Source organism: Juglans microcarpa x Juglans regia, chromosome 8S, assembly GCF_004785595.1.
Source record: "Juglans microcarpa x Juglans regia isolate MS1-56 chromosome 8S, Jm3101_v1.0, whole genome shotgun sequence".
NCBI lineage: Eukaryota > Viridiplantae > Streptophyta > Magnoliopsida > Fagales > Juglandaceae > Juglans > Juglans microcarpa x Juglans regia.
In genome coordinates this window covers 4,184,701-4,212,398 of record NC_054609.1, presented here as the reverse complement: position 1 = coordinate 4,212,398, position 27,698 = coordinate 4,184,701, and the positions used below count along the sequence as shown (strand labels likewise).

The following is a 27,698-nucleotide window of genomic DNA, read 5'->3' as shown; positions in this document are numbered from 1 at the left end:
CGAGCCAATGTTCACAAAAGTGAATTCTCACTTTTCCTATAAATATCAAACGGCGCCTCTCATTTCACCAAGACTTCAGAATTCATTTGGCATTTGTTTTTAGTGTTTTCTTGAGAGAGAAGTCTAGAGAGAGTTTTGAGAGATAACTTCCTTGTGAAGTTTTGTTGTATTGATTTGTACTCCATCTCTGTTGATAGTGAAATCTTCGATACCGAACCCACCAGTGGACGTAGGCTCGTTTTGAGTCGAACCACTTAATTCTTGGTGTTCTTTCTGTGTGATTGTCATCAATTTCTTTCGTTTAGTTCCGCTACTATACTTCGTTTAGTTCCTAGCTACACTTATTCCCAACAATTTCCGTTCATCAATAGAATCTTGGGGTAACAATCTGAATTACCTTTAGTCGTGCTAAAGGTGTATTGGAATGCTTTGCAGTCGGCCAATTCCAAGCATAACTTCTTGCATTGATCAAGTGTATAGTTGTAGGAGCTATTATAATCATAACCATAGAAATCAATATGGGAAAGCTGCAAAAAATCAAACTTGCTTTTCCCAAAAGAGAGATCCAATTCGGTTTCACACCCTTGAGACCAATCGGTATGATTTATCATCTTATATCCTGGAAGACACGAGCAATTTCTACCAATACCAGGAACATAACTGCATATACCGTTAGCTCCACAAGCACCATGAATAAGACAAGGTGTCTGTAAGGCCTGCCAGGAAACAACCCACATCTCGCCCTCCTCGTCCCAACTGTACAATCGAAGATTACCATCGTAATCAAGGGTCAATCTTCTATGGAGCAATTGCCCATAGTCGGCTGACGAAAATTTAAATTTATCGGAAGAACTAAAATTCCCGAAGGAATCAAGCACTGCGATTCTACTACTGTTGTACACGAACCTTCCGGCTAGCCCGCGCATAAGCCATGGTTCAGGCCAGTAAAGACTGGAAACCTCAGCCATATCATAAAGAAGGCAAAGGACGTTATCATTATCGAAAAGAAGCTTGTAGAAGCCAGAGGAATAGTTGGTCTGGCTTCTAGAGGAGACAAGCTTTGTATTTCTAGTTAGTAATTGCTGGGGAAGCAAGGTATCTGTGGGAAAGTCGAAGCTTTCCCACAAATTTTCACCTCCCAAAGTTCGTAGGACAAGATTACCATTATCGTAAAGATATAATTCTAAAGACGAGAGAGAAATAGTGTTTGTCTCCCAGACGGTGAACTCACCGGCGTCAGTTAAGATAAGATTACCAGTTCTGAGAAGGGAGAGCTTCGATTTTCTCCCGTTGACCGGTTTTTCTCGGTTGGCCATCCAGACAACGGTGGGGTCCTGAATCCTTGAGGGTGGGGAAGCGAACCATATGGCAAAGCAATAAGCATTGTCACCTACGGAGTAAAATCCAGCGGAGAACACTCCATTCGGCGAAGTCAAAACATCTCCCGGTTTCTCGCTGGAGAGAGACGAACCTTCGCTTAAAGTGTGATTTGTGGATGTCACCTGAGCAAACAATCCCGAGAAGAGGATGAACAAGATCAGAGTACCCATGAACTTCATGGAATGGAAGCTCAAAGGGAGAGGCGGAGTAGGAAAGATGCTCAGTGGCGCACGCAGCAGTGAGAATCGCCTTTACCCTTTACTAATCGCTCTTTTTTGTTTTTTAATTCGTAATTGTTTGGGTTGGTAAGATCTTTAGCATTGTTATATACATATGGAAATGTAAGATAAAATAATATTATTATTTTATTATTATTAATTATTTGTTAAAATCAATTTTTTTATATATAGTTTATAATTAACATCTATTACATACATTTGATATTAATAATATAAATATAATAATAAAAAATAAATTTTTTTTATATTATATTAAAAATATAATGACATAAAACATATATGTATATAAAATTATAATAATAAAATAAATGTACAAGTGAAAGATTATTGTGTTGTTAAAAAAATGAGAAAAAAAAATTGTAAGAGAGTAAAAAGAAAGAAATAATGATTAAAATATATTTTATAGAGTGAATAATATGTATCTAAATTTAAATAAATACTAGTTAAATATTTAGATATATATAAATTAATATAGAATATTTTAAGATTATATTATGTAAATATGATTTTAATTATATATATATATGTATAGACTAATGTGAATGATTTAAAAAAGCCAATGCCGTGCACAAAGTCGACGAAGCAATGACAGCGACGCGCGTCCACACCCTCATCGAGTCGTCTGTGGTCAAATATGGCTGCTAAAATTTAAGAAAATTTGTTCTCTGGATCGCTTACACATGACGACGTGGCTTGAGAGACAACAATAATACAAGGATAAGGTCGGTGGACACGAACCCTTGTTCACAAAGAGTCCACGTATACTATACTGATCATATCTTTAACATTGGCTCGGTTTTCATCTGGTGGCATTTAAAACGATGGAGAATCATGTGATAAAGCTTGCCGTTTTTGTACGACAAAACTTGAACCATTTCGGGTGCCACAACTACTTCCCAGTAAGGACCTGTTTTTATAGATACTTATCGGCCGTGAGTGGGTGAATATCATATAATTTTTAATTTTTAATAATAAATTTTTTTTTTTTTTTTAAAATGACTGTATGATATTTATGTATTCTATTATTATATGTAGTATTACCTATTTTTATAAAAGACACTACCGTTGCCAAGATTTTTTTTGATAAATATAATTTTTTATATATTTTTTTAATCATTTTAAATATTTTTTTAATAAAATAAAATAAAATATTGAGACTCATTATCAGAATTATAAGGAGACTTGGCATTTTCTTTTTTATAAAGGTAGTGTAGTCAAGAGGATATGAACCACTAGCGCTAGCTATAACAAATAATGATGGAGCAGTTGGTGGAAACAATAATGCTGAGAAAGCAAGAACTGGCATGCACGTGCTTAGAGCCACATGCCCAGCAGCTGAGCTGAACAGGTCCATATCTTTCTTGGAGGTTTCTCTTTTTGTTTGTTTTTTAAATCTTGTATCTCTGCACACAACTAATTACTTCTTTTCTCAGTTATTTAAACTGAAATTGCCTTTAAGTAGAGGCATAATCTCAATTTTAGTCCTCATTTTGACTGTTTGACCCTTGCAAATTGAAATGTCAAACACATCTTAACTGCATTTGAATATTGATCTTACCTTAGTTGAGCTTACTTTTTTATAAATAGTAGTGAGTTAAGTAGTACAGAAAGTTATGTGGAGCGTATCTAAATTGAGTTTAAAGTGTGTTTAGATATTAAGATGAGTTTAATACTTTTTATGAGAAGTTGAAAAAGGTTGTGAATCACACGTGTAAGGAGTTTTGAGTTAAGATGAGTTTAGTAATTTGAGAGTTGGGTGTTGAGTGTTTAGATGTTAGATTCAGCTTAAAATTATACTAAACTCAGCTGAGTCTTATAATCAAACACAGTCTAGTACTGTTTTTGTAAGTAGTCCTAGTGTCTCAGTTTGTTTTCAGTTTGTTTTCAGTCTGAGCTAGTATTTTCTAGTTTGTAGCTTTTCAAACCAGTTTCTAATTCCCATGGATCTCTTCTAGTCTCTCTGAGAAGGATCCAATGCAATTATAGACTCATACCGTAAATTAGTGACTTCAATTCAGAGTTTCTTCAGTACAGGCTTAGGTATCAAACACTATGTTTTCATGTGACTCCATACAAAACTGTTGTTCTACGTAAATTCTTAAACCCACAAAAAAAAAAAAAAAAAAAAAAAGCCCTAAATGCTGCTAAGCTAGTCTTTATAACATATTTTAAAGAATTTCTTCTGCCAATATTCACTGGTGCATGCATGGCAATGACAAGCTACTGTCTGGCCTCCTCGTCCAGAATTCTTCACCGCTTCTAGATTTCGAGCAGTCTGTGATGATCCTATGACCCTTTCCCATTGTTGATCATGGCTCTAGGAGGCTTGTTAGCAGCGAGAGGACGAGCGTCTGACATGAAAAGTGCAGAACTTAATAGGAGAAAAACAAGGAAGAAGTTGAGAGACTTGAAGAGTTTGGCTTGAAGACTTGCTTTAAATCAGAGCATTAAATATTAAATTGATTACAGTGTAGACTTTGAACTTGGACCTTTTTATACTAAATGAAATCACCACCTATTACTCTAAAAACTTAAACTTATAAAAATAAATCAATTTAATTAATTATATTATATTTTTAACTTCATCAGTTCTAGGTGTGCTTTTAGGACTAATGTTTGACGGGATAAAGGAAAAGTGCACTGCCCCATTCAAACATGTGGGTTGTTCATTATGAGAACGTTGCCGCAATCTCTACCTACATATTCTACAAAGAATGAGGAACAGAGAAGGAATTTCATGGGTCGAAAGGGCGAAGGCAAAGGAAAAAAACTTAAAAAGTAGTTCGAGTGTGAAGTGACTAAAAGCGAAATGTGAGGGGAAAAAAAAAAAAAAAAATTACTTCAGAGTAATTGTTCTCTTTACATAATGAGAAAATATATTTAAATTGTGCAACCGTCGTATAATCACTTTAAAAAAAATGAATAAAATATAGGATCTATATGAAAAAAAATAATAATTTTTTAATAGTAGACTCTACTTTTTTTCAAAACGATTATACGGTGTTTACTTACTTCATAGTTGTATATAAAATTACTCTTACGTAATTGTTCTTGTGCTTGAGTGTGGAATTCAGAGTTTGAACTAGGAATTTCGCTTCAATTCTATCTAATTTGCATAATTTTCTTTCATTTTACACAAAGTTAATAAATAAATAACTGACTTCAGAGTTGCATAATACTATATTCAATTTTAGAATGTGCAAGTTTTGCACGTTACTTTTTTAAAAAAATAAAATCCATTATTAGAAAATAATTTTTCATGTAAATCTTAAATTTATCCTTTTATATATAAAATAAAATAAAAAAAGCGCAAGATTTTTATACTCTAAAATTAACTACATTAATTATTGGGAGTTTCCCTTCTTATTCATGTATCTTTAATTTATTTGTAATATTATCAAGCTCAGGGAGAAAAAAAATGCAATTGAGGCCCATATAAGATTGAATTAGACTGGGCTAGTTGAGTTGGGTCAAGTAGTTGATTAAGAATCGAGGGCCCTTTGCTATGTTGTGGGTTGAATTCACCCCTGTGAGTCCATACAATTGTGGATGAATAGCAGCAATAAAAACGAAACTTGTCACACTTCCAAAACAAAATGCAATCTCCATAAAATTTACCCATTCGTTAAGGGAAATAGAAATAAAGTGTAATAATGATTGGTAGATACGAGAGAACGCAAGAAAGAAGAGTACTATAGATAATCAAAACTTTCGTTTGATTATACAGTTTAAATGAAATAAGATGTTTTGTTAAATATTAAATAAAATTATTATAATAAAAAATTTTAATATTATTTTTATTTTGAAATTTAAAAAAATTAAGTTGTTTATTATATTTTATATCAGAATTTAAAAAAATTATAATAATTATATAAAATAAGATAAGATAATTTGATTTTGTGTAACCAAATCAATCCTTCAATCTAATCTAATAAACTCATGTAGTCCAACACGATTTGGATAGGCATAAGACGTACAAATCTTGTGCAGATCCTTTGAAAAAAAATAGACCCACTTGAAAAAGGATAATGCTACAGCCCCGTTGGAGGCTCCTGCTAGGAGTGTAGTATTATTTTACATGTATTTTTTTAAAATTATTTTTTATATATATTTTTTAATATTTTTAAATATTTAAAAAAATAAAATAAATTAAAAATATCATTAAAAATACACTTTCTTAATGAGAAAGTTAAAAAAAATTATTGAAAAATACTTTCTTAATCACGAAGTAAAATAAAAAATCATAAAAATATTTTTTTTATTTTACTTCATGATTAAGAAAATATTTTTTAATAATATATACGTTTTTTTATTTTTTTTAAAATATTTAAATTTGTTAAAAAATTTTATATAAAAAAAAATTTTTTAAATACATAAAAATACACTACTAAACCCTAGCGGGGGAGACAAAGCATTTTCCCTTAAAAAATATCCATTTTTGTACGATGGCGCTGATTTTTTTCAATGAACTCCTGCGGAAATGGCTGCGATCGGATAGGGCTCAACCTAAATAAGTCCTAGCAACTAACAAACATGTAGTTTTATCTGCCACATTCTCCATATCCTTTCAGAGCAGAGAGCATGATCAGAAGCACCAACCATGTCAAGATATATTTAACAAAAATGGGAAAGCGAAAATTAGTCTGACCCTGCAAGGCATGGTGGAGAACAAAGTGCCTTAGATATTGACTATGAACAAAGTAATCTTTAGGAGTTGGAACAAGTGGCAAGTGCGTCTCGGGGACATTCTCGCCGAGTAGCATCTCATCGGTGAGAATCATTTCATGGTAATTTATGTTGATGTGGATGGAACGAATAAAAACTAAAAAGACATCTTGCGTTTGTACTATCTCGAGATTTCTTGTCGTCAAAACTACAGGCACAAAGAGATACAGCCATGGCTGCCAGTTCAATGCCGATGCATTCCTGATCAAAAGAATAGGGACGAACAATAAGACAAGTTGGTCACCCTATGGATTTTGGCCCTTTTTGCAGGTACAGTCTATTACGAACTCATCTGGGTGTCTTTAGCAGACTAGGCCATGGGAAATGCCAGAAAGCTTGGCCAGTTCGAAACTTGGCCAGTTCCGGACATTTAATACAACTGGACTTTCTAACATTTTGGTACCCTCTCTTTGTGGGTATTCGGAAAACGCATCCACCACAACACCCTGCTAAGCCCCCCCATCGACATCGACATCTACATTGCCCAGTTCTGCTCAGGTTATTCCTCTCTTTCTTTCTTAGCTTCCGAACACGAATTTCCCAGCAACCCAATAAATCAAGGACGAAAATATAACAGGATGTGGATGATCCTAGTTATGACACAATTATGCACAAATTTGACAATTCCATTTCAGTTTATACAAGAAGCTCAAAAAGTCAACCAGGAAACGTTAATACATAGTAAGCATAAAGATCTAGATATCGACCCATGTGAAAAATCAAAACCATAAAAGAAATCAAATGCTGCACTTAGCGGCACCAAGGAAAAAGAAAATTGCAATTAGAAGTATTAATGGATGATAGAAATCATCTGCCTCCGTTCTTGAAGTTCATCTTCTCGTAGTAGCGAATAGAGAGAAGTGAGAGCGACAGATGAACCTCGTCTTTTCCCCACCGAGTTGGCGGCTTCGATCCCATCATCGGCCCGAAAGGGGCCCAAGACGACGACGATGGAGAGGAAGAAGACGAGCCGGACGACTGGGACTTAGAAAGAGGCCAGATGTAAAGGGAGTGGAGACGACGGAACCCCCCGAGAGCGAGGACCACAGATCGGAGCTGTTGATTGGCGCAGCCGATGTTAGCCCAGTGCCTGGTGCAGATCAGCTCCCAGAGCCGCTCGTCCTGCGCCGTCCTGTGCCAGAGTTTGCTCACGCAGGACGCCGCCGCCAGCGTCCTCGCGTCCACGTGCTTCAACACCTCGTACAGCAGATTCTCATCCAGATTCACAAACCCAATTCCTTTTTCCCCATCTTCTTCCTCTTCGTCAACCCTAACCCTCTTCATCTTCTTGTCTTCCCCAGTATTCGCCGCTGCATCGTCAGACATGAGTGCACGCTTCATAGCAGACGCTCTGTTTGTCGGTCTGAATTTGGCTATGTGGGTTGTGCTGAAGAGGAGAGAGAGAGAGAGATGATAAATTGAAGAACCGGCAGTACTAATTGGTAAAGTAAAATGAATAATGCTTTGGGTTGTAACGGTGGGGAAGGGGAAAAGGAGGGTTATCGCCATGTGATGTGTGCATAATAGATAGGGGGGTGGAGAGTAGGCACCTGCTGGTGTTTTTGGTGACGTTCGAAGACGACAAGATGAGAAATGAATGCTGTTCGGGAATTCACGATTTTGTCCCATCGTTATCTGTCTCTGCTCGCCTTGTGCTTGTTTTGTTGCCTCTGATGATGGTTGCAGCCATTTTGTGTCAAACAATTCGGCTTCATTTGCTGGCTTTGCCTTTGTTTGCTTTTTCACCTCTTGCTTCGAGGATTCCAAGGCTTTGTTTGGGTACGCAGAGGCTTGTGGTTTTGAGTAAGACTGGAAGCCCATTCTGCAGGTGGATGGAGTGGAAAGCCCATTCAGGATTCTCGTTTGGCTATTTACATGATGTGGCTTAGACTTGGCATGTTTGGATTAGACCATTAATCAATCCTTTTTAGCATCTCAAAGGTTGAGGCTTGACTTTATATCATCTCACTAAAAGGTTAATCTTCTTATAGTACTTGGTATTCTGAGTTTTGAGTTAGTCATAATTATGTCCATCATGAAAAGCATCTAAGACTTGATTGGTAACATTTATTAGAGAATTTTCAGTAGGGATGAAAATAAAAACCCGTAATTGATGAACCGGCCCGAATCGGTACCGGACTAAATCTACACCGAACCGGTAGATTTGATCCGGTACCGATTTTATCTTTTAAAAAACCAATCCGAACCGACCTAGTTTCGATTTTTCTTTTTCTAGCACCGGACAGAACCGGTTCATATATATATAATATTTTATATATAATTTTTATATTATATATCATTTTTATATATAATATATATAATTTTATATTATATACTAAATTGCTAATTAACATATGATTAAATTTAAAATCTTATTTCTCATAATAATCAAATAACATAAAATTAATATAAAATTTGATATAACTTTGATGCTATATCACTAAAAGCGTTTTTATTATAGAAATGGATATTTAAAACATGAAAAGTGTTACAATCATATAGAGATTTTATAAAAATAAATTAATCAATTAACGTATTTTTATATAATACATTAGATTTACTTTATAATAAAAGTAGTTTTAAAATCTAACATGTTACATCGAATCCCGTCAATTTGTGAATTTACTTTTTTGAAATCTTTTTATAGTTAAAACATTTCTCTTAAAACATATATCCTTAAAATAAAAATAAAAAAAGTCGTCACGAAGATATATATATATATATAAATATATAAAGAAAGTGATATATATTTCGCACCATGATCCTATGCAAATTCCAAGGCCCAATAATTAAATAAGCCAAGAAGCAATGCTAAAATTTCAATGGAAAATGGTGTCGAATTCCAATTGGCCGTTAGACAGCTTCAAGCTCAAACAAATTAGTAATAATTTCAACCCAAAATTATTCAATCTCGAGGAACACGAGGTGGAGACAAGCGGCCTTTACTTTCTAATTTCAGAAATTAAAATATATTCGTAGTAGTACTGCTTATAGTCGTTATACAACTACTGATAAATGGGAGACCAAAGTCCACACCACCTTTTCAACATAAATCAAAAGGCTGTTGCTTCAAAATATTGACAAATAGATTTGCTATATATGTTTGAATTATTGGTTCAAATATATAGCTTAAGCTTTTGGTGATATTGACAAGCTACGCCTTAAAGATTATAGAACTTCCACCGAGAAATGCTACCCGCATTGAAATGAAGAATATCCTCTATATTTAACGACATAAGTAATGTTAGATACAGTCATAATATATAATTACCGCACACTATTTAAAAAAGAGTGAAGTTTATCGATCATTAAAAAAAATAACTTTTTATATATTCAATTTTTATATTTATTCAATTTTTTTTTAAATAGAATGAGTGGTGCTTACATATTCTATAACTATAAATATCATTTCTCATTTTTTGTTACACATGATATTATAGTAAATCAATAGGCCGTTACATTAATGGTACGTCTAATCGGAAGCATTCTCATCCACTCGATCCATACCAACCACATATTAGATTCCAACTTTGCATTCAAATTGCCCCGATCGATCGACCTTTAATTGCAATTTTCTATTCGCTTGTACTAGTTGCTCATAAAAAAAGTGAAAGATAGATCATCTCAATCTCAATTGATCATGAGCTTTCATTTAAGTCTTTATAAATAATATCATATATACCTAATTTAATCTTAACAAAAAGTATGAAACTTATAAAACCGTCCCACCTAGAATGGAATTAGATTTGATAAGTCGTATTGTTTAGGTGGGCGATTACAACAAGTGTCTAAATTATAAGGACTTCAAATCCTAGTCCTAGTTCAACAACATGAGATCAGAACCTGCCATTTCTTTGTACCTCTGACTTATTCGTCGGGTCTAATTTGGATATTGAGATATTCTCATAATATCTCATTACTATTTATTATTATTTAATATTCTATCATTACTTTTTCACTATTATTTACAAAATATCTGATAATATCTCATTATCCAAACCCAACCAGTCCTAGCCAAATGTGTTGCAGGGAAGGGAGGACCCATTGGGGGAAAAGCAAAAGCAAAACAAAACAATAAAGTTTGCTCACCCAAATCTAATTGTGATGGCCAAATGTATTAGGGAAAAGAAAATTTAGACATGATCTTGACATGAATGCGTCAAGGCTTTTCTCACCGTGCATTGCCCCACTTATATATATATATATATATATGTACGAAAAAAAAACAGTTGTCTGCAGTACATACGCTGTCGGTACACGCTTTGGATGACCAGCTAGGAACCGTGTGAAACCATCTGGGCAGAACGTGTGGTGAGGCAAAAATACACATAAAAACCAGTAGAGATATTAATAGCGCAAGTGCAGTGAGCTTTCTTGCCTTTTTTTCCAGCATTTTTTTTCCTAATCTGCTTTAGGAATTCTTCCTACATCCTGAGTTCATCTATTCTGCTTATATCGAATTCAAAGTCAAATTCCAACAACATAAAGAATTTCAAACTAAATTAACAGGGCGCTCCTGACCCCACTAACTGATCCTTCCTCCCAACTCACCCCTCCACCAGACCCAATAGTCTAAAAGAACAGAAAAAACTGAAAAAAAAATGAAAAAGAAAATAAGCCAAGTCAAAATTATACTGTAAAGGTGCCACGTTGAAATGCGTACGCTCACCGTCCTCCCCAAGCAAACCTCGTGTGTATATATATATGTATATCAGCACAAGCGTCACACAGGCCAAAAACCAGCTTGAAAAGCATTGATTTTGAAAGTGAAAGATAGATATACATAAGATCTGATTACGATAGATATCAACAACATCATCAATGAAGAGTAGTTTGCTTGTTCTGGGTATGACAATATTGGTCATATCGGCACAGTTTAGTGTTGGCGAGTGCAGAGCCCTCCGAAACACGACGGGCGACACTGCCATGGCGGCGTGCGAAGATGTCCATGGAGCTGATGAGTTGGTTGGAATGGGTTCATTTGTGGTATCCTCTAACAACTCGAGCAGTACGAGTACTCGTCCTCTGCTGATGAGGAGCTTGGCGACTAGATTTACGTCTGGACCCAGCAAAAAAGGCCCCGGTCATTAGCCCTTTTCGTCCAATTCATTTTCTGTGTTCTTGTATTCTTGTATTCGTTTTTTGGTTCTTGTCGATAGGACTCTCATCAAACTTTTTTGACAGGATTTTCTTAGACACAGATCGTAATCTTAGTTGATAAAATTATAAACTTTTGAATACATGCGTTAGGGTTTTTTTTTAAGCAACTGTACGTTCGAATTGTTATCGAAGTATTGTAGAAACCATATATACATGATTAGATCAACCAGGTGTTTTCTGAATCTTGATGGCAGCAAAATGCAAACTTGTTCAGTGGGATCACCTGCATACTCTCTCTCTCTCTCTCTCTGCGCATGATTTTTCTATCTGTAATTAATTTGTTGTTCCACTTAGAGATCAAGGTGGATTCTTCATTTGAGTTGAATTTATTTGAAGATCCACAAGTGGTACTCTTCGATCAAACGATCATGGTTCACGTGAATATACTACGAAAAGAGAACAGATCTAGATGATCAAACGGCACTTCCTTTTTTCCAACGATAATGAAATTCTGTATAGACTTGATTCAGAATAATTACAGGCCAGGCCAGAAGATCCAATCTCGCCAACCTGTCGTTAGACTCATGATGATCTCAAGTACTGTTGCGTACATCTTTTAGCTAATCCGAAAGAAGATCTCCTTTGTTGAACTCAAAGAAGAATATGATCTCAATGGATAGATCAGGAATTAACAGACATTCTCAGAAATTCATATCCTAACTTATCTCATAAAATCAGTTCAATAAGATAGAATTGTTCATTCTTTATAAATATAGCTAAAACTTTATCCACAGGTAATATGAGATTATTCCTCAACACCCTCCCTCACGTGTAGGCCAATATTTATTTTTCTTAATCCTTGTCACGAGATAAGTAGTGTGAGCCTCCATTCGTCCTGTAAGCTGATTCTGATAACATGAAGAAATTCATGAGCCTAACTCATCTCATAAAACCGGTTTAACAAAAAATGATTATTCATTCTTTATAAACATGCCCAAAATCTTGTTCACAGGCAATGTGAGATTATTCCTCAACACTAACGCTCTCACTAATTCAAATGGTACTACATGCTTGATGGAAAAAAGGAATGTTGTTTTTCTTTTGTGGCGGATGATAATTTATTTTGCAATTCCTACATATATATATATATATATATGCCTAATTACTACTTAAATTTTGTTAAAAAAATGCTGAAAATTATCATTTTCGAGAGAATACCTAATAACCATTCATACATGAATTACCTATTTTTTATGGAATCAGCTTACTGCATTAACGATCTACAGAAACTAGCTAGAAAACTGCATAATGGACTATTAATTAATTAATTGGGATCGATAACTTTACTTAGTTTTTAGAAATGGACCTGTCAATGTGGACGCGCCTTTCTAATTCTTGCTAGCTGTGAAGCATTTGGACTTTAGCGTAAAGAGAATAAATTCAACCAACAGATTCTAATGCTATCGATTTGTATAAATGGATATATATATATATATATATATATATATATAACAATAATAATAATTTAACCTTTCATATGAATGAATGAATCATTCTGGTCAAAGGGTAGAAGCATTCAGCAGCAGAAATATGAAAATGGAGGTAGAAAGTTTGGTGGCAGTCACAAACGTTGAAATTCTCAAGAGAACTGAGATTTATTAGAGTCTGCATTGGTGCATGAGAAGCAATATGAATGAGTCCAGTCCAAGCCAAGATATTAGAGTCTGCATAAAGCTCCAATCACCACAAGACATGACCCAAATGAGAACATAGTTACACAGTGATCGATACCAGTATCATGTGATGAAGGGGAAGATGATCAACGTCTTAGAAGTCAGACAGTCATTCAAGCAAGCAATCTCTTGACCAGAAAGAAAAGACAATCTCTTGCCCTGCAGAATGGAATTGAATTTGTTTCCCATGCAGTCGACTGACCAAAAGCTTTAGATGTTAGCTAGGTTGCCTAAAGTTTGCATATGAATGAGTCAAACCCACGTTGTAGAACAATGAATGAGAAAACCATCCCCCCCCCCCGCCCCCCCCCCCCCCCCCCCCCCCCCCCCCCCCCCCCTACCTACAATATTACTAAGTCGTCGATGTCATCGAAGAAAGAATTAAAAGGTAATCAGTTAAAAAATAAGGAACGCGCCTTTTCATGAGATTCTCTTTAATTTCTTGACATAATTGAACCAGCAATGTTAGATACAGTTTGATGTGCAAATCTCATATATTTTCTCTGAAAAAAATGAGATTTATTATTAAAAAAATAAATTTTTCAAGTGGATCTCAAATCTATCCATCTTTTTAAAATGATTTAATACAGCAAATATCACTTCTTTAATTAATATTATAAGTGCCAATCCAATAGATATTAGTACACACAATGGTGACACTTAGGTCCCGTTTGATTGTTAAACTTATCTGAATTTAACTCAGTTCAGTCTAATATTAAATTAAGTCTAATATCCAATCATTCAACTCTCAAATTATCAAACTGATCATATCAACTCAAAACCTATTTACATGTAAGACTCACAACCTTTTTAATTCAAAACTTCTTTACACGTGGGACTCACAATATTTTTCAACTTCTCATAAATCCATCTAAACTCATCTTAACATCCAAACATACTTAAAATCATCTTAGGTGGACTCCACAAAACTCACTTTACCATCTCATGTACTCATTAATATTCATAAAGAATTCAAAACAGCTTAACATCCAAAACGCAACCCAATACCCTGTCCAATCATGTGAGGATTGAGAACTGCTAGACTACATAATGACAAACCTTGTCAAAGCCAAACTTGGATCGAGTCATAACCCGAACCCAAGTCCACCCATATTGGTCCATCCATATTGACGAGAATAAATGACGGGCAATATTCTTCCAAAACCAATTTTCACTGAAGGGATGCATACGAGTGTTAAAAAATGTAAGTAATTAAATCTGCCTTTTAATAGAAATATATAGATTTATTAATACTCCTCACATGTAGATCATATTTCCTCTCAATAAATGAACCCAATGCATTTAATATTTAATTAACAGAGTAAGTTACATATCATGAATAATGATTCAAACTCATAATATCTGCTTTAATATCAACATTAATCCATCACTTAAATTAAAATTAAAATTGATAAAAAAAATTAATTAATAATATAACTAGCATGAAATGGACCTTCAAGTTCTTTACAAATTTAGGTCCACCACAAACTTAGATTTCCACAGCTCAAAGGTCCAATAAACCCTTCAATCACGATTGATTCCTCTAAGGGTAGGTAGCCGTCCCCCGTTACTCCACCCACGTCTGCCTCACCCCTGTCCCCCGCTACCTCTCCCTCCTCGTCTGTCCTGTGGCGGTGGGAGTTGGGCTGACCCCAGCAAGGCTCCACTCCGCACTCCTACCCTATTTAATATAAAAATTTATATTTTTAATATTTATATAAATAATTTATATAAATATAATGTATATAGATATATACAATTGGTTAAAAACATGAAGTTGAATTCAAATTAATAGATTATTCTGGCCTCTTAGGCCAACCTTTATATAGGAGGTTAAGGCAATACAATAGTCAAGGCAACCGTTATAACCCGATATGACCCATTAAAAAAATTGAAGTTATAATTATACCTTTATAACTAAAAAATAAAGTTGTTGAGATTTTAATTTTGATATTTTTATTGTTTAGATTGTTATTTTGGACTTGTAGTTAGTTTTATATTTTTTATAGATATTATAATTTTAACATTTATATAAAATTATACTAAACTTAACTAGATCAAACGGGTTAATTTTAGATATGTTCAACCCATTGACATAAACGGGTCAAAATGGGTTGACACGACACGGCCCGTTATGTTAATGGGTTGTGTTAGGGTTTGAGATTTTGACACGATAAACTTAAAAGGTCGGGTTAGGGTTGACTTATATAATATAATATACATGTTTCGACATGACACAAACACGACCCGTTAACACGATTTAACATCCATACATGTAACACTACTCTTTAGCTTTATCGGTGGGTATAGCACAACTCTAGCAGAAATATTTATCTCAAGGCAAATTTGGATTGATTGAGTTTGTTTCACAAGCGCGTATTGTTATTCCAATTATGTCTTTCTCGATGACGGAGGATGCATGGTAAAAACAATGATAATGCTCATATATTCTATAGCCTAGATGTTAAGATTAGAGAAAACCTACACACTTGAGAGATATTTGTATTTGTATCTAAAATCCACCATTATACCGAAATGACTATATATAGCTCCTCCAATTTGTAACTCTCAACTAGCCTTAAAAGTCAGCCTTCAAGGCACTTCATATGTTAATGTCATGCATAATGCCTAAGTGTATGAAGAGGATTGGGTGACCATTATGGATGCCCTTTCCTTACAGTATCATTGGGGCCTTAGCCAACAAAAACTTACAAGAAGAGAGAATATATCTTATTTAACATTGTTGTTTGCAAATTGATAAAATGAACCTATTTTATGTGATGTAAACTTATTATTTGATATTAATAACATTGAAAGCAATTTCAAAAGCTCGGAAACATAAATTTCAAATAAATTTGTTATATATCGTATTTAAATAAAATATCTTATATTATGATATAAAAAGCAGAAAAGCTTGATTTATATGTGCCGCCTTAGGTCTTGGTTTATATGGAGAAATTCCTTAACGTAAATTTAGTCACATATTCATGATCTAAAGTTTTAGATTGCGTTGTGGTAGTAAGGTATTTTGAGATATTATGTGAATACTAACAAAAAAGTAATGAAAAAGTAATGATAGAATATTGAATAATAGTGAATAGTAATAAAAATTAAGTGAAATATAATAATAAAATAATAAATAATAGTGAAATATAATACCTTGACACCCAAACTAGGTCCTAGACATTATATTCTTGGAAACATAAATACCGAAATAAATGTTAAATTCTCGGAACCAAACACCTCATAATAGGGTTGTATCAACACTATCCATGACATACTTGGTTGGTATTAATTTGAGTATTTATAGAAGTACAATCTCTTTTTATAGTTATTTTATAGTTTGAAAAAAGAGTTTATAGTTAATCAAAATTTGAAAATTAAATTTAAAAAATCAATTTTTTTTCATAAAACAACAGTATTACATTGCTTGTTTATAATATTAAATCAATATCATTATACTTTGATTATTCTTTGTTTAATTTTTTATATTCTAAACTTTGATATTTATAGCCAACTTAATGTGTCCGTAATGGGTCATTTAGCCCAATAAACTTTTGTATATGCCCAAAGAAGGTCACTACAATATACAAAACCAATACTGCTTAATTAGGAAGAAAAATGTTAGGCCCATTTGGATAATGAAAATGTTTCATCTCATCTCATCTCATTATTACAATTTTTTTAAATTTCCACACAAAATATAATAAACAATTCAACTTTTTCAAATCTCAAATATATATATTTTGAGAAAGTCCCAACAAACAAGTCTTCCTCGTCGACTACCAATCCGAAAGAAACAACGGCCTAGATTCGAGAAATGTTGGTAGAGGCGTTACTTTTTACAATCTTAAATGGGCCTTTTACTTACGAGATATATATCCTTCCCTTGCTCTTAGCCGGGCATTTGGTCGAGATCTAGCTGGACCTTTGTCTTTGTATATCTTGATACTGTGGTCAAATACTCTTAATGATGTCCTTTTTTTATCCAAGTGCTTGGTTATATATTTTAACACAAGTACCATCACTCTTTTATTCAATCACAAAAGAATCTTCCTCAAAATCTTACATCTGAAAATTAGTAGAAAACATTTTATTTGTCTCATGAAGTAATCCCAAATCATTGCTAACAAGCAAAATGCCATCAACATACAGAATAAGGAAAATAAAGTTTCTCCCACTGGTCTTTCAATATATGCATTGGTCAACTGTTTTTTCAATAAATCCAAGAGAAGTTATAACATCGTCAAACTTCAAATACCACTGTCGAGACACTTGTTTCAGGCCATATAAAAATTTATTTAACTTACATACCAAGTTTTTTACCCTTCACAACAAAACTTTCAAGTTGTCTCATATAAACCTCTTCATAAAGATCTACATTAAAAAATGTTGTCTTTACATCCATCTGATGAAACTCCAAATCATAGTATGCCGCAAGTGCCATGATAATTCTAAAAGAATCCTTGGATGAAACTGGTGAAAAAGTTTAGTTATAGTCAAGACAATGCTGAGTGAACCCTTTTGCAATCAATCTTACCTTCTTTCATTCAACATTTCCTTTTGAGTCCAATTTATTTTTGAAAATCCACTTATTGTCTATAGTCTTAGCATCTGGAGATAGTTCAACAAGTTCTCAAACATTCCATAGAATGCATTTCATCTTCTATAACACTTTGTCATTTATCTTACTCAAGGCTTGTCAAAATTTGATTAAACGTAACAGGATCAATAATATGCCCAATATTAAAATCACTCTCCAACAGATAGACAATGTAATCATTTGGCAATGCAGACCTTCTTTCTCTTTGTGATCTTCTAACTTGTGGCTCAGAAATTAACTCAATAGCTATTGGAGGAAGAAAATGAAGTTTTTCTTGATGCCTAGGTTCTTCATTAACAATTTCAATTGGTTGAGAAACAACTATTTTTTGTATAACAAGAACTGGAACCACAACTTGATTAGGTTTAGCAAAAAGTTCCTTTAATACAGAACTCTCACTATCACCAACATCATTCTCCAAAAATTTGACAGTAATGGACTCAACAATTCTAGTGCCACGATTAGGACAATAGAACTTATATCCTTTTTATTTGTCTAGGTACCCAATAAAATAACAATTAGTGAATTTTGGGTTTAATTTCTTTTCAAGATGATTATAAATCTTAATCTTAGATGGACATTCCAAACTCTAAAATAAGCCAAACATGGCTTACGGTCTTTTCACAATTCAAAATGAGTTTTTAAAACAGCTCTACTGGGAACCCTATTCAAAATGTACATAGCAGTTTTCAAAGCTTCACCTCATAGATACTCTGGCAAATTTGTTCTACTCATCATGCTCCTAACCATATCCGTCAAAGTCCGATTTTGTTTTTTAGAAATGTCATTCTGCTCAGGTGTCCTTGGCATGGTGTATTGAGGCACTATCCCATACTCCTGTAAAAATTTTGCAAAATCACTCATATTTTGACCAAACTCATCATACTTCTCATAATACTCACCACCATGGTCAGACATAACAACTATAATAATTTTTCCACATTGTTTCTCTACTTCTATTTTGAATATCTTAAATTTCTCAAGAGTTTTGAACCATCCAGCCTGTCATCCATGACACAAGCTCTACGGCAAAGTATATCCAAGGTAGCAGCTGTAGAATCTTCAAGAATAACATAGTACAAGTAGTGTCATGAATTGTTGTAAATAGTTGTAACCGTATGACAGAGCATTATAACAGACTCTGCTATTCTTGAGCAATATTACATTGCATGCACGTCCACTGTTTGTAGTATTGCCGAGTAGAGTCACTGTGATTAAATCATCAAGTGTATATATATAGCACTGTAATTCCTCTGCAAAGTGTTGTGAATGAGAATTATTTTTTAATCTTTATATTATCTTCTTCACTCTATCATGGTACTAGAGCTAGCTTTTGACTAACGTCCTTCTCTGTTTTTTTTTTTTATTCTTCTTTCCTTCGTCCTCTCCATGGCCAACGAAAACTCTCCTTTCAGCAAAGACTCCCCTCTCCCTTCTTCCTTCCAGCTGCAAAATAACTTCTCTAACATCGTCTCTGTAAAATTGAGCTCCGATAACTACCTTCTATGGCATGCTCAGATCATCCCTTACCTTCATGACCAAGAACTCTACTATTTCATTAATGGCTCGACCCAACCACCTCCTCCTCTCCTTCAAGCTGCCTCATTCTCTCCATCCACCTCTCCCATTCCGCCAACCAACCTAGCTTACCTCAAGTGGCATAAAATATTCAAACTTCTTCTTAGTGCCTTACTCTCATCCCGAACAGAAGCCATCTTAGCTCAAGTAATTTCTTCTCGCACATCTCGTCACTTATGGGTCACTTCAGAAACTATGCTTACATCCCAATCTCAGGCAAAGATTTTTCAGATAAGGCATCAACTCACCAATCTCAAAAAAAGGTCTCTCTCGGTCACTGAATATTACCACAAGATTCGTTTACTCTCAAACACTATGACTGCTGCTGGAGAACCTATTCGTGACTCCGAGGTCATATCCTACCTTCTCAATGGACTCAACTCAAAGTTTAAGTCCTTCGTTATTTCCATCACTACGAGAGCCACCCTCATAAGCTAAGCTAAGCTATTCAACCATCTTCTAACTTTTGAAAGCCACCTATCTCTAAACTCTATCCAGCAAAGACTCTTGACCAATCCTTCTATCAACTTCACCACATCTTCACGTGGTGGTCGTAACATGTTTCGAGGTGGTCGCAATGGTGGCCATTCCTCTCAGAACCGAGGTGGAAACTCTTCCTCTTCTTACCAAAATTAGTCTCAACGGTCCACAAAATATACATGCCAAGTTTGCAACAAAATAGGCCATGTTGCTCTACAATGTTATCATCGCTTTGATCAAGCATATCAACATGGACCACTTCGTTCCTTCTCGGCTCATTACACCGACTCTTAATTCTCTTCTGATCATCAATGGTATCCAGACTTGGCGGCAACAAATCATCTTACCTCCAATCTCCACAATTTGAACATCAGTGCAGAACAATATCCTAGATCTAAACAAATCAAAGTCGGTGATGGTACCATCCTTCCCATCACTCATATTGGTGACTAACATTTCTTGACTTCCTCCTTTAAATCCTTTCTACACAATTTGCTTCATGTTCCTTAAATTACCAAAAACTTGATTTCAGTTCATCAATTCTGCAAAGACAACCATGTTTTCTATGAATTTCATAATTCTTATTTTTGTGTGAAGGACAAGCAAACGGGGAGCCCTCTAATCCTAGGCCCAACACATAATAGGCTCTACACTTTCCCACCAGCCAAGTCATCATCTGTTGCTCTTGTTGGTGAAAGAATGACAATCGGTTAATGGCATCATCGTCTTGGCCATCCTTCCCTTCGACTTGTGTCAAGCATCTTGCATACCAAATGCTTGTCATTCATCTCCACTCAGCCCAATTTTTTTCTATTCTACATGTCCCCTTGCCAAATGTCGACAACTATCATTTTAATTTTCTGTTAATAGGTCCACAGGACCTTTGAAACTTGTCTTTGTAGATGTTTAGGGACCTTTCCCTTATATATCACATGATGGTTTTCATTTTTATCTCCTTTGTTGATGACTATAGTAGATATACATGGTTCTATCCCCTAGCTTCCAAAGGCGATGCAACATCTACCTTTTTATTGTTTCAAAAATATGTTGAACGTCTTCTCAATGCTAAAATCAAATATGCCGTGTTCTTCACTCCCAAGGCATTGCTCACCGTCTCTCATGTTCTTACACTCACCAACAAAATGGTGTAATTGAGCGAAAACATCGTCATATTGTTGAGACGAGTCTAGTTTTTCTAGCTACGACATCTCTACCATATATATTCTAATCAGACGCCTTCCATACAACCTCATATCTCATCAACCTTCTTCCATCCCTAATTCTTAACAATAAATCACCTCATCCCTTACTTTTCTATAGAGAAACCGATTACATTTTTCTCAAAATTTTTGGAACCGAATGTTGGCCCAATCTACGACCCTACAACAATCATAAAATACACTTCCGCTCCTTACCTTGCATCTTTCTCGAATATAGTCCAATTCACAATGAATACAAATGCCTCCATCTTTCATCAAATCGGTTGTCCATCTCTAGAGATGTAATTTTCAATGAATACTCCTTCCCTTACTCAGCCCATTCCAAAACAAACCCAACTCATGCTCAACTCATTCACATCTCATTACCTATCCTCTCATCCATCACACTAACCCAAACCTCACCACCCCAATTCCATGAGCCCACCACACCTCCCAGCACATCGACACAAGGCCCAACCTCTATCTCCTCTACTCCATCCTCTCAAACCGACATAACACATTCAGCTCCCTCACTCCCAACAATCTCTAACCCACACTCAGACCCTCCTATAATTCCATCATCTCCACCTCCACGATCTCTCATTGTCACCCACTCCAAAACAAATAACTCCAGACCCAAACAATTTACTGATGGTCAAATTTCATATTCACCTCCTCGCCAATGTCTCACATCTACTACTCACATTTCCGAAGACCCCACTTCTTACACAACTGCCCCTGCTACCCAAAATGGTGAGACACCATGATAAAAGAATTTCAAGCTCTTTTGTAGAGCAAAACTTGGTCTCTAGTTCCCCCTCCCCCTTCTTCTAACATTGTTCGTTGCAGGAGGATTTTTGGCACCAAACACAATGCCGACGGCAGTATTGAATGACGCAAGGCCCGACTCGTCTCCAAGGGGTTTCATCAACAAGAAGGAATTGGCTACTTTAAGACATTTAGCCTGGTAGTTAAACCAACGACGATCAGACTTGTACTATCTCTAACTGTATCTTGCGAATAGTCTCTCCGACAGCTCGATATCCATAATGCATTTCTTCACAACAATCTCACTGAAACAGTCTACATGTCCCAACCATTAGGCTTCATTCACTCCGAGCACTCTGATTATGTTTGCCACTTGCACAAGACCATTTATGACTTTAAACAAGCACCACGCGTATGGTTTGCGCAACTCAGTTCATCTCTTTGTGAGTATGGTTTCCTCCCTTCCAAAGCTAACCCGTCACTTTTTATCTATTCTCATCAATCTATTTTAGTCTTTATACTCATTTATATTGATGACATTGTAGTAACCAGTTCACACTCAACCCAAATTGATTGCTTACTTAGGCTCGGTTTTCCCTATATAAGACTTAGGCAGATTATCATATTTTCTTAGTGTTGAAATTTCATACTTAGAAAATGGTATTCTCCTATCCCAGCGAAAATACATATGTGGTATGTTTTCCAAAGCCAACATGCTTTCAGCCAATGGTGTAACCTCACCCATGTTAGCATCCACCCGACTCTCCCTCAATGACACACCCTCTTTTTCGACCATACCCTCTACCGGAGCATTGTAGGCAACCTCCAATACCTCTCACTCACACAACCCGATATTGCTTTTTCCGTAAACAAAATTTGTCAATTCAAGCACAATCTCAAACACTCACATTGGCAGGTTATAAAACGCCTTCTTAGGTATCTCAAACAAACCATAAATTTTGGCATCTTCATCAACAAAAACTCTTTACTTCAAATTCAAGCATTTTTTTATATTGATTGGGCTGATTGCCCAGATGACAGTCACTCAGCGGGCAGTTTTTACATTTTTCTTGGTCAAAATCTGGTCTCTTTGAGCTCTTACAAGCAACAAACAGTGGCTCACTCTAGCACCAAAGCTGAATACAAAACTCTTGCAAACACCACAGCCGAGCTACTTTGGATCTAATCACTTCTAAAAGAACTCCACATTTTTCTACCAAAAGCCCCAATTCTTTAGTGTGATAACCTTGGAGCCACATATCTTTAAGTTAATCCCATTCTTTATTCTCGCACGAAATATATGGAAATAGATTTCTATTTTGTTCGTGATAGAGTTGCTGTCAAAACTATGCCCCAAGTCACTGTTATTGATACCTCGTTCAGCTCGCAGGGGCGCATTGAACCATCTAGCCTGTCATCCACGACACAAGCTCTACGGCAAAGCATCTCCAAGGCAACAAATGTAGAATCTTCAGGAATAGCATAGTACAAGTAGTGTCATGAATTGTTGTAAATGGTTGTAACTGTATGGCAGAGCACTATAACAGACTATGCCGTTCTTAATTAATATTATACTGTATGCACGTCCACTGTTTGTAGTATTGTCGAGTAGAGTCACTGTAATTAAATCCTCAAGTGTATACATATAGCACTGTAATTCCTATGTAAAGTGTTGTGAATTAGAATTATTTTTTACATCTCTTTATTATCTTCTTCACTCTATCAAAGAGCAAGAGATTTATCATTAATCCGGTAAACATATCCATAGCGAGAGAAATTATCAATAAAAGTTATGAAGTACTTATTTCTACATATGGTAGAAGGAAAAGCCCCACTAATGTTGGTATGTATCAAATTTAAAAGATTATCACTCTTAGTAGAACCTTTTTCTTGTAGATTTAGTCAGCTTTCCTCTTATACAGTCCACAGATGTTAAAATATGAGAAATCTAATGAGGGAAGTATCTTAACTTTTACCAATCTCTCTATTTTTTCCTTTGAAATGTGCCATAACCTCTTGTGCCACAAAATAGAAGACGATTCATGGATTTAAGACATTTTCTTTACTACATTAGTGACACAAGAAACTTCACCATGAAGAGCCAAAGATATTCTATATAAACCATCACATAAAAGGTCATTTCCAACCAAACGAGAATCATAAAACAACTCAACTTTTTCATTACCAAACTTAAAAGAAAAACCAAAATCATCAAGTTTTAATATAGAAATTAAATTACGTCTCATTGACGGTACAAAAATTGTGTTTTCCAAAACCAGAAAAAAAAAACCAGACTCCAAATTTAACTTTACTACTCCTATAAACTCGACTTTCACTTGAACTCAATTCCCTACGCACAAGCTCACCTCATCCTCACTTGGCCTTTGTTTGCTTATGAACCCCTACAAAAAATTCGCAATTTCAATACTTGTACCTTAATCTATCCACCAAGAATTTAAAGACACATTTACTAAAGAAGACTCAAAACAAACTAAGGCCAAGGAGGTACCTGTCGGGTTCTTCTTCTTCTTCTTCTTCTTCTTCTTCTTCTTCTTCTTCTTCTTCTTCTTCTTCTTCTCTAACTAAGCCTTAAACTTAAAACAACCATTTTGTGAATAACCCTTCTTTTTACATAACTTATATTGATCATTTTTCTTTATAGTTCCTTTAGAATCACCAGAAGTATGATCTCCAAAAACCTTTTATTGTGCTGATTTTAGTGTGACTTATTGTCCTTATAGAACTTAAACTTATGATTATGAGAAGACCCATTGTTCGGTGGTGGCTGAAAAGCCAATTTCATAGTTTTAACAGTCTCATGACACATCCTATACTCTTCTTGGCACACATTGCTATTAAACAATTTAAATCTCATTTGTCTTGCTGAGCACTATAAGCAACCTTTAGCTGATTAAACTGGCTAGGAAGGCTATTAAGAACATGATAGACTTGAAAAGGCTCTGCAATGGGAACTTTAAAGGCTTCTAGCTTAGAAAATAATATGTATCATTTTCATAATATACTCTCTAACTCCACTTGTACCATCAATTTCATACTCATTAGTTTATCCATCAGGTCTCTAGTTTCAGCTTTATCAGACTCAACAAACATTTGTCTTATGGCATCCACAAAATTCTTAGCATTGTCTTTGTCTGAAATAGCTCCCATAATGGAATTAAATATAGAATGTTTGATAATTTTCAAACAAAGCCTATTAGTCATTTCCCACTTTTGATACTCAGACACATATTCAGTAGCGCTCTTATCAGTAAGTTTTGAAGGCTGCTAGTCCAGAGCAAAATCCAAACCCAAAAGACAAAGTGTTATTTCTATGTCTCATTTCCATCTCATATAATTATTTCCAATCAAAGTTTCAATAGCAAATAATTGACTTGAAAGAGCGGAGGCATTCAAAACTGTGGAAACATAAAACAATACATTTTATTTAATATCATCTAATCATAATGCATGCAGTCAATGGATGTCAACATATCTATCTAAATAACATGGGCTATTTATTAGATAGTTCTTAATTAAGCTCGAAACCATATGAGCCTAATTACTGTAAGAGCCTAGGTGCATCATTGTAAAGTCTCATTTGGGTTGACAAACCAACATGCTGCAAGGTACTCTTAAAACATATCATGAAGCTAATCAACAAAATCACATCAGTTTTTGAAATACCAACACCTTTAGGCACAAAGTGATTTCTAAACCAATGTAATCTCATTAACTACCTCATGTCATTTCCCAAAGTATCACACAAATAACACATTTGGGCAAGATATTGTGTGCAATAAAATTGAAAAATGTAATGCTACCCTTTTTTGTGTGGAGAAAAGAAATAAATATCAATGAGTGTGCCACTTTGGTAGCTACCACCCATTTTTATTTCAACAGATTTCTCTTAATGGGAAAATAAGGATAGTCTTAAGGCCCAAAAAATTTAATTACAAAATGATAATTGTGCAACAAAATCATAATCATCAATTTATCATAATCAAATTCAAAGTTCAAATGTGATAGAGAGACAAAAATAGTATGGACAGATCATGCATATATTACAAGTTACAAAAACAATATCTAAATAAGCATATATTTATAAAAGAATGCTCAAAACAAGTTACAAAAATAATATGCATCTGAAAACACTCTTACAGAGAGAGTACATATGTGCATAGATCATATAAGACACTGAATTTTTACCAAAAAATTTTATTACAATAAAAAATTCGCTATAGCCCCTTGAAAAATGTGTAAACAATATTTAAATTTATAAAACAATGTCCTATGATGGTACTAAAATTTTTCAAAAAACATATAAAATCTTAATATGGCGCGTTAATAAATACTGGAAAAATAAACAAACAAGACAGTGTCTATTTGAGCTCTCACGGCCGCCTTATGCGCATGGGCCTCATCATGGCTGGAGGTGAAATCACCTTCAACCTCCAGCCAAGTTTATAACAAGTCGTTGTTTACTATTTCGGGTCAACGGGTTGTTCAAATGAGTTTTTCTCAATTTCTTGCAATTCTTAAGTCAAAAAATAAAATTTATTTAGGGAAAAGATATTTAGAATCTGAAAAACACATATATGGTGTTTTAAAACAATGAGTATCAATATTTGAAGTAGATTTTCAACCTTTAAAAATGGGTATGAACCCTAGCCTTTGTAAAACACAAATCCGGGATAAAATGACTAAAAAGAAGCATCTGTGGCCAGTATTCAACATCCTAGATTCTTAGAAACATGTTTTGATAAATATTTAATAAATTAAAACAATATTTCAATTATTAATAAAGATATCGATTTTTTTCATCAAATGTAATCTAAAGATTAAAAGATTTATTTGAATCCTTAAAACATAATAAGAAATCTCAATTAATATATCAAAAGAATAAGGAGATTGAGAGGAATAAAAGTCCTAACATTTCGAAATTTTTCAACAAACTAATTTCAACGAATTTGATTAATAGTATTCGGGTTGTAAAGGAAAAAAATTCAAAAATGCAAACTGACGAACAATTTTTTTTATATACGAAGGATTCTAATTCCAACATGTTAGCTCTAATATCAATTATTGTATATAATATAAATCATACTAAGAACAAGAATCTCAATCCTCAAATCACAATTTAGAAAATATACATGTGGAATACATTTTGAAAGTAAATCTTGATACTTCACAAATATTAGCAGCCAAATATTTCCCTCCTTACTCCTCACAAAAGTATTAGCCTTCAATGGAACAAGTCAATGAATACACATGGAGAGGAGATGGGAGCTAGCCATATATAGAAACTTATGGAATCCTCACATTAAAGACTCAAATTTTCAGAACAAAAAATCCTTAAGCTTCCCAATAGGGTTTAGGAAATTTATAGAATAAAACATGTAAGTTTCTTGGCCTACATACGTAATTTACCACATTAAATATGATATAATCGTATATTACTAAGGTACAAAAATCTCAAATGATTATTCAACATATTGGGTTTAACCAAAATACCATTATAAGTTATGTCTAATCCTTTTTTATAAAACACAAAATATGCAATCAAATGAAGCTCATAGTTTAAAAATATTCTAACATATTATTCGTGAGAAATATTTGATTTATAAAAGGATTTAATAAAATAGAAATAAGAAAATAGGTATATTAATGTGTAAAATTAATTTTATTATAAAATAGATTTAACATATTATATTTATTCATATTAATTTATAAATTTATTTTTTAACATTTTTTAATGAATCTAACAATCACGTGAATTGAACCATTCTTCAGCAGTGCCATCCATACATCTTGGATTTTATCATGCCTGTTAGTGTAACATATTTCTTTAGGTGAAAAACACATTTTCGTGTTTTCTTTTGCATAATTAATGCAA

The 27,698-nt window shown here is 34.3% G+C and overlaps 2 protein-coding genes and 1 long non-coding RNA gene across 3 annotated transcripts in view; all 3 read right to left on the bottom strand.

The window, feature by feature from the left end:
• The window catches only part of LOC121243880 (putative receptor protein kinase ZmPK1), a 30,795-nt gene extending 29,141 nt beyond the window's left edge, over positions 1 to 1,654 (bottom strand). Inside the window, exon 1 of the mRNA XM_041141947.1 lies at positions 356 to 1,654. Within this exon, the coding sequence (XP_040997881.1) occupies positions 356 to 1,559 (1,204 nt within the window). The 5' untranslated portion in view covers positions 1,560 to 1,654. The remainder of the gene's footprint in view (positions 1 to 355) is intronic.
• Positions 1,655 to 2,589: 935 nt separating this feature from the next.
• Positions 2,590 to 27,698, bottom strand: part of LOC121243877 — a 28,253-nt gene continuing 3,144 nt past the window's right edge. The window contains exons 2-3 of the long non-coding RNA XR_005936316.1: positions 3,874 to 3,875; positions 2,590 to 2,618 (exon numbers count right to left, since the gene is read on the bottom strand). This is a non-coding gene — a long non-coding RNA (uncharacterized LOC121243877). The remainder of the gene's footprint in view (positions 2,619 to 3,873; positions 3,876 to 27,698) is intronic.
• On the bottom strand, positions 6,953 to 8,056 carry LOC121243876 (F-box protein GID2-like). The gene has a single exon (XM_041141945.1). It carries the CDS (start codon positions 7,971 to 7,973, stop codon positions 7,152 to 7,154), a length of 822 nt encoding a protein of 273 aa, XP_040997879.1. The 5' UTR covers positions 7,974 to 8,056; the 3' UTR covers positions 6,953 to 7,151.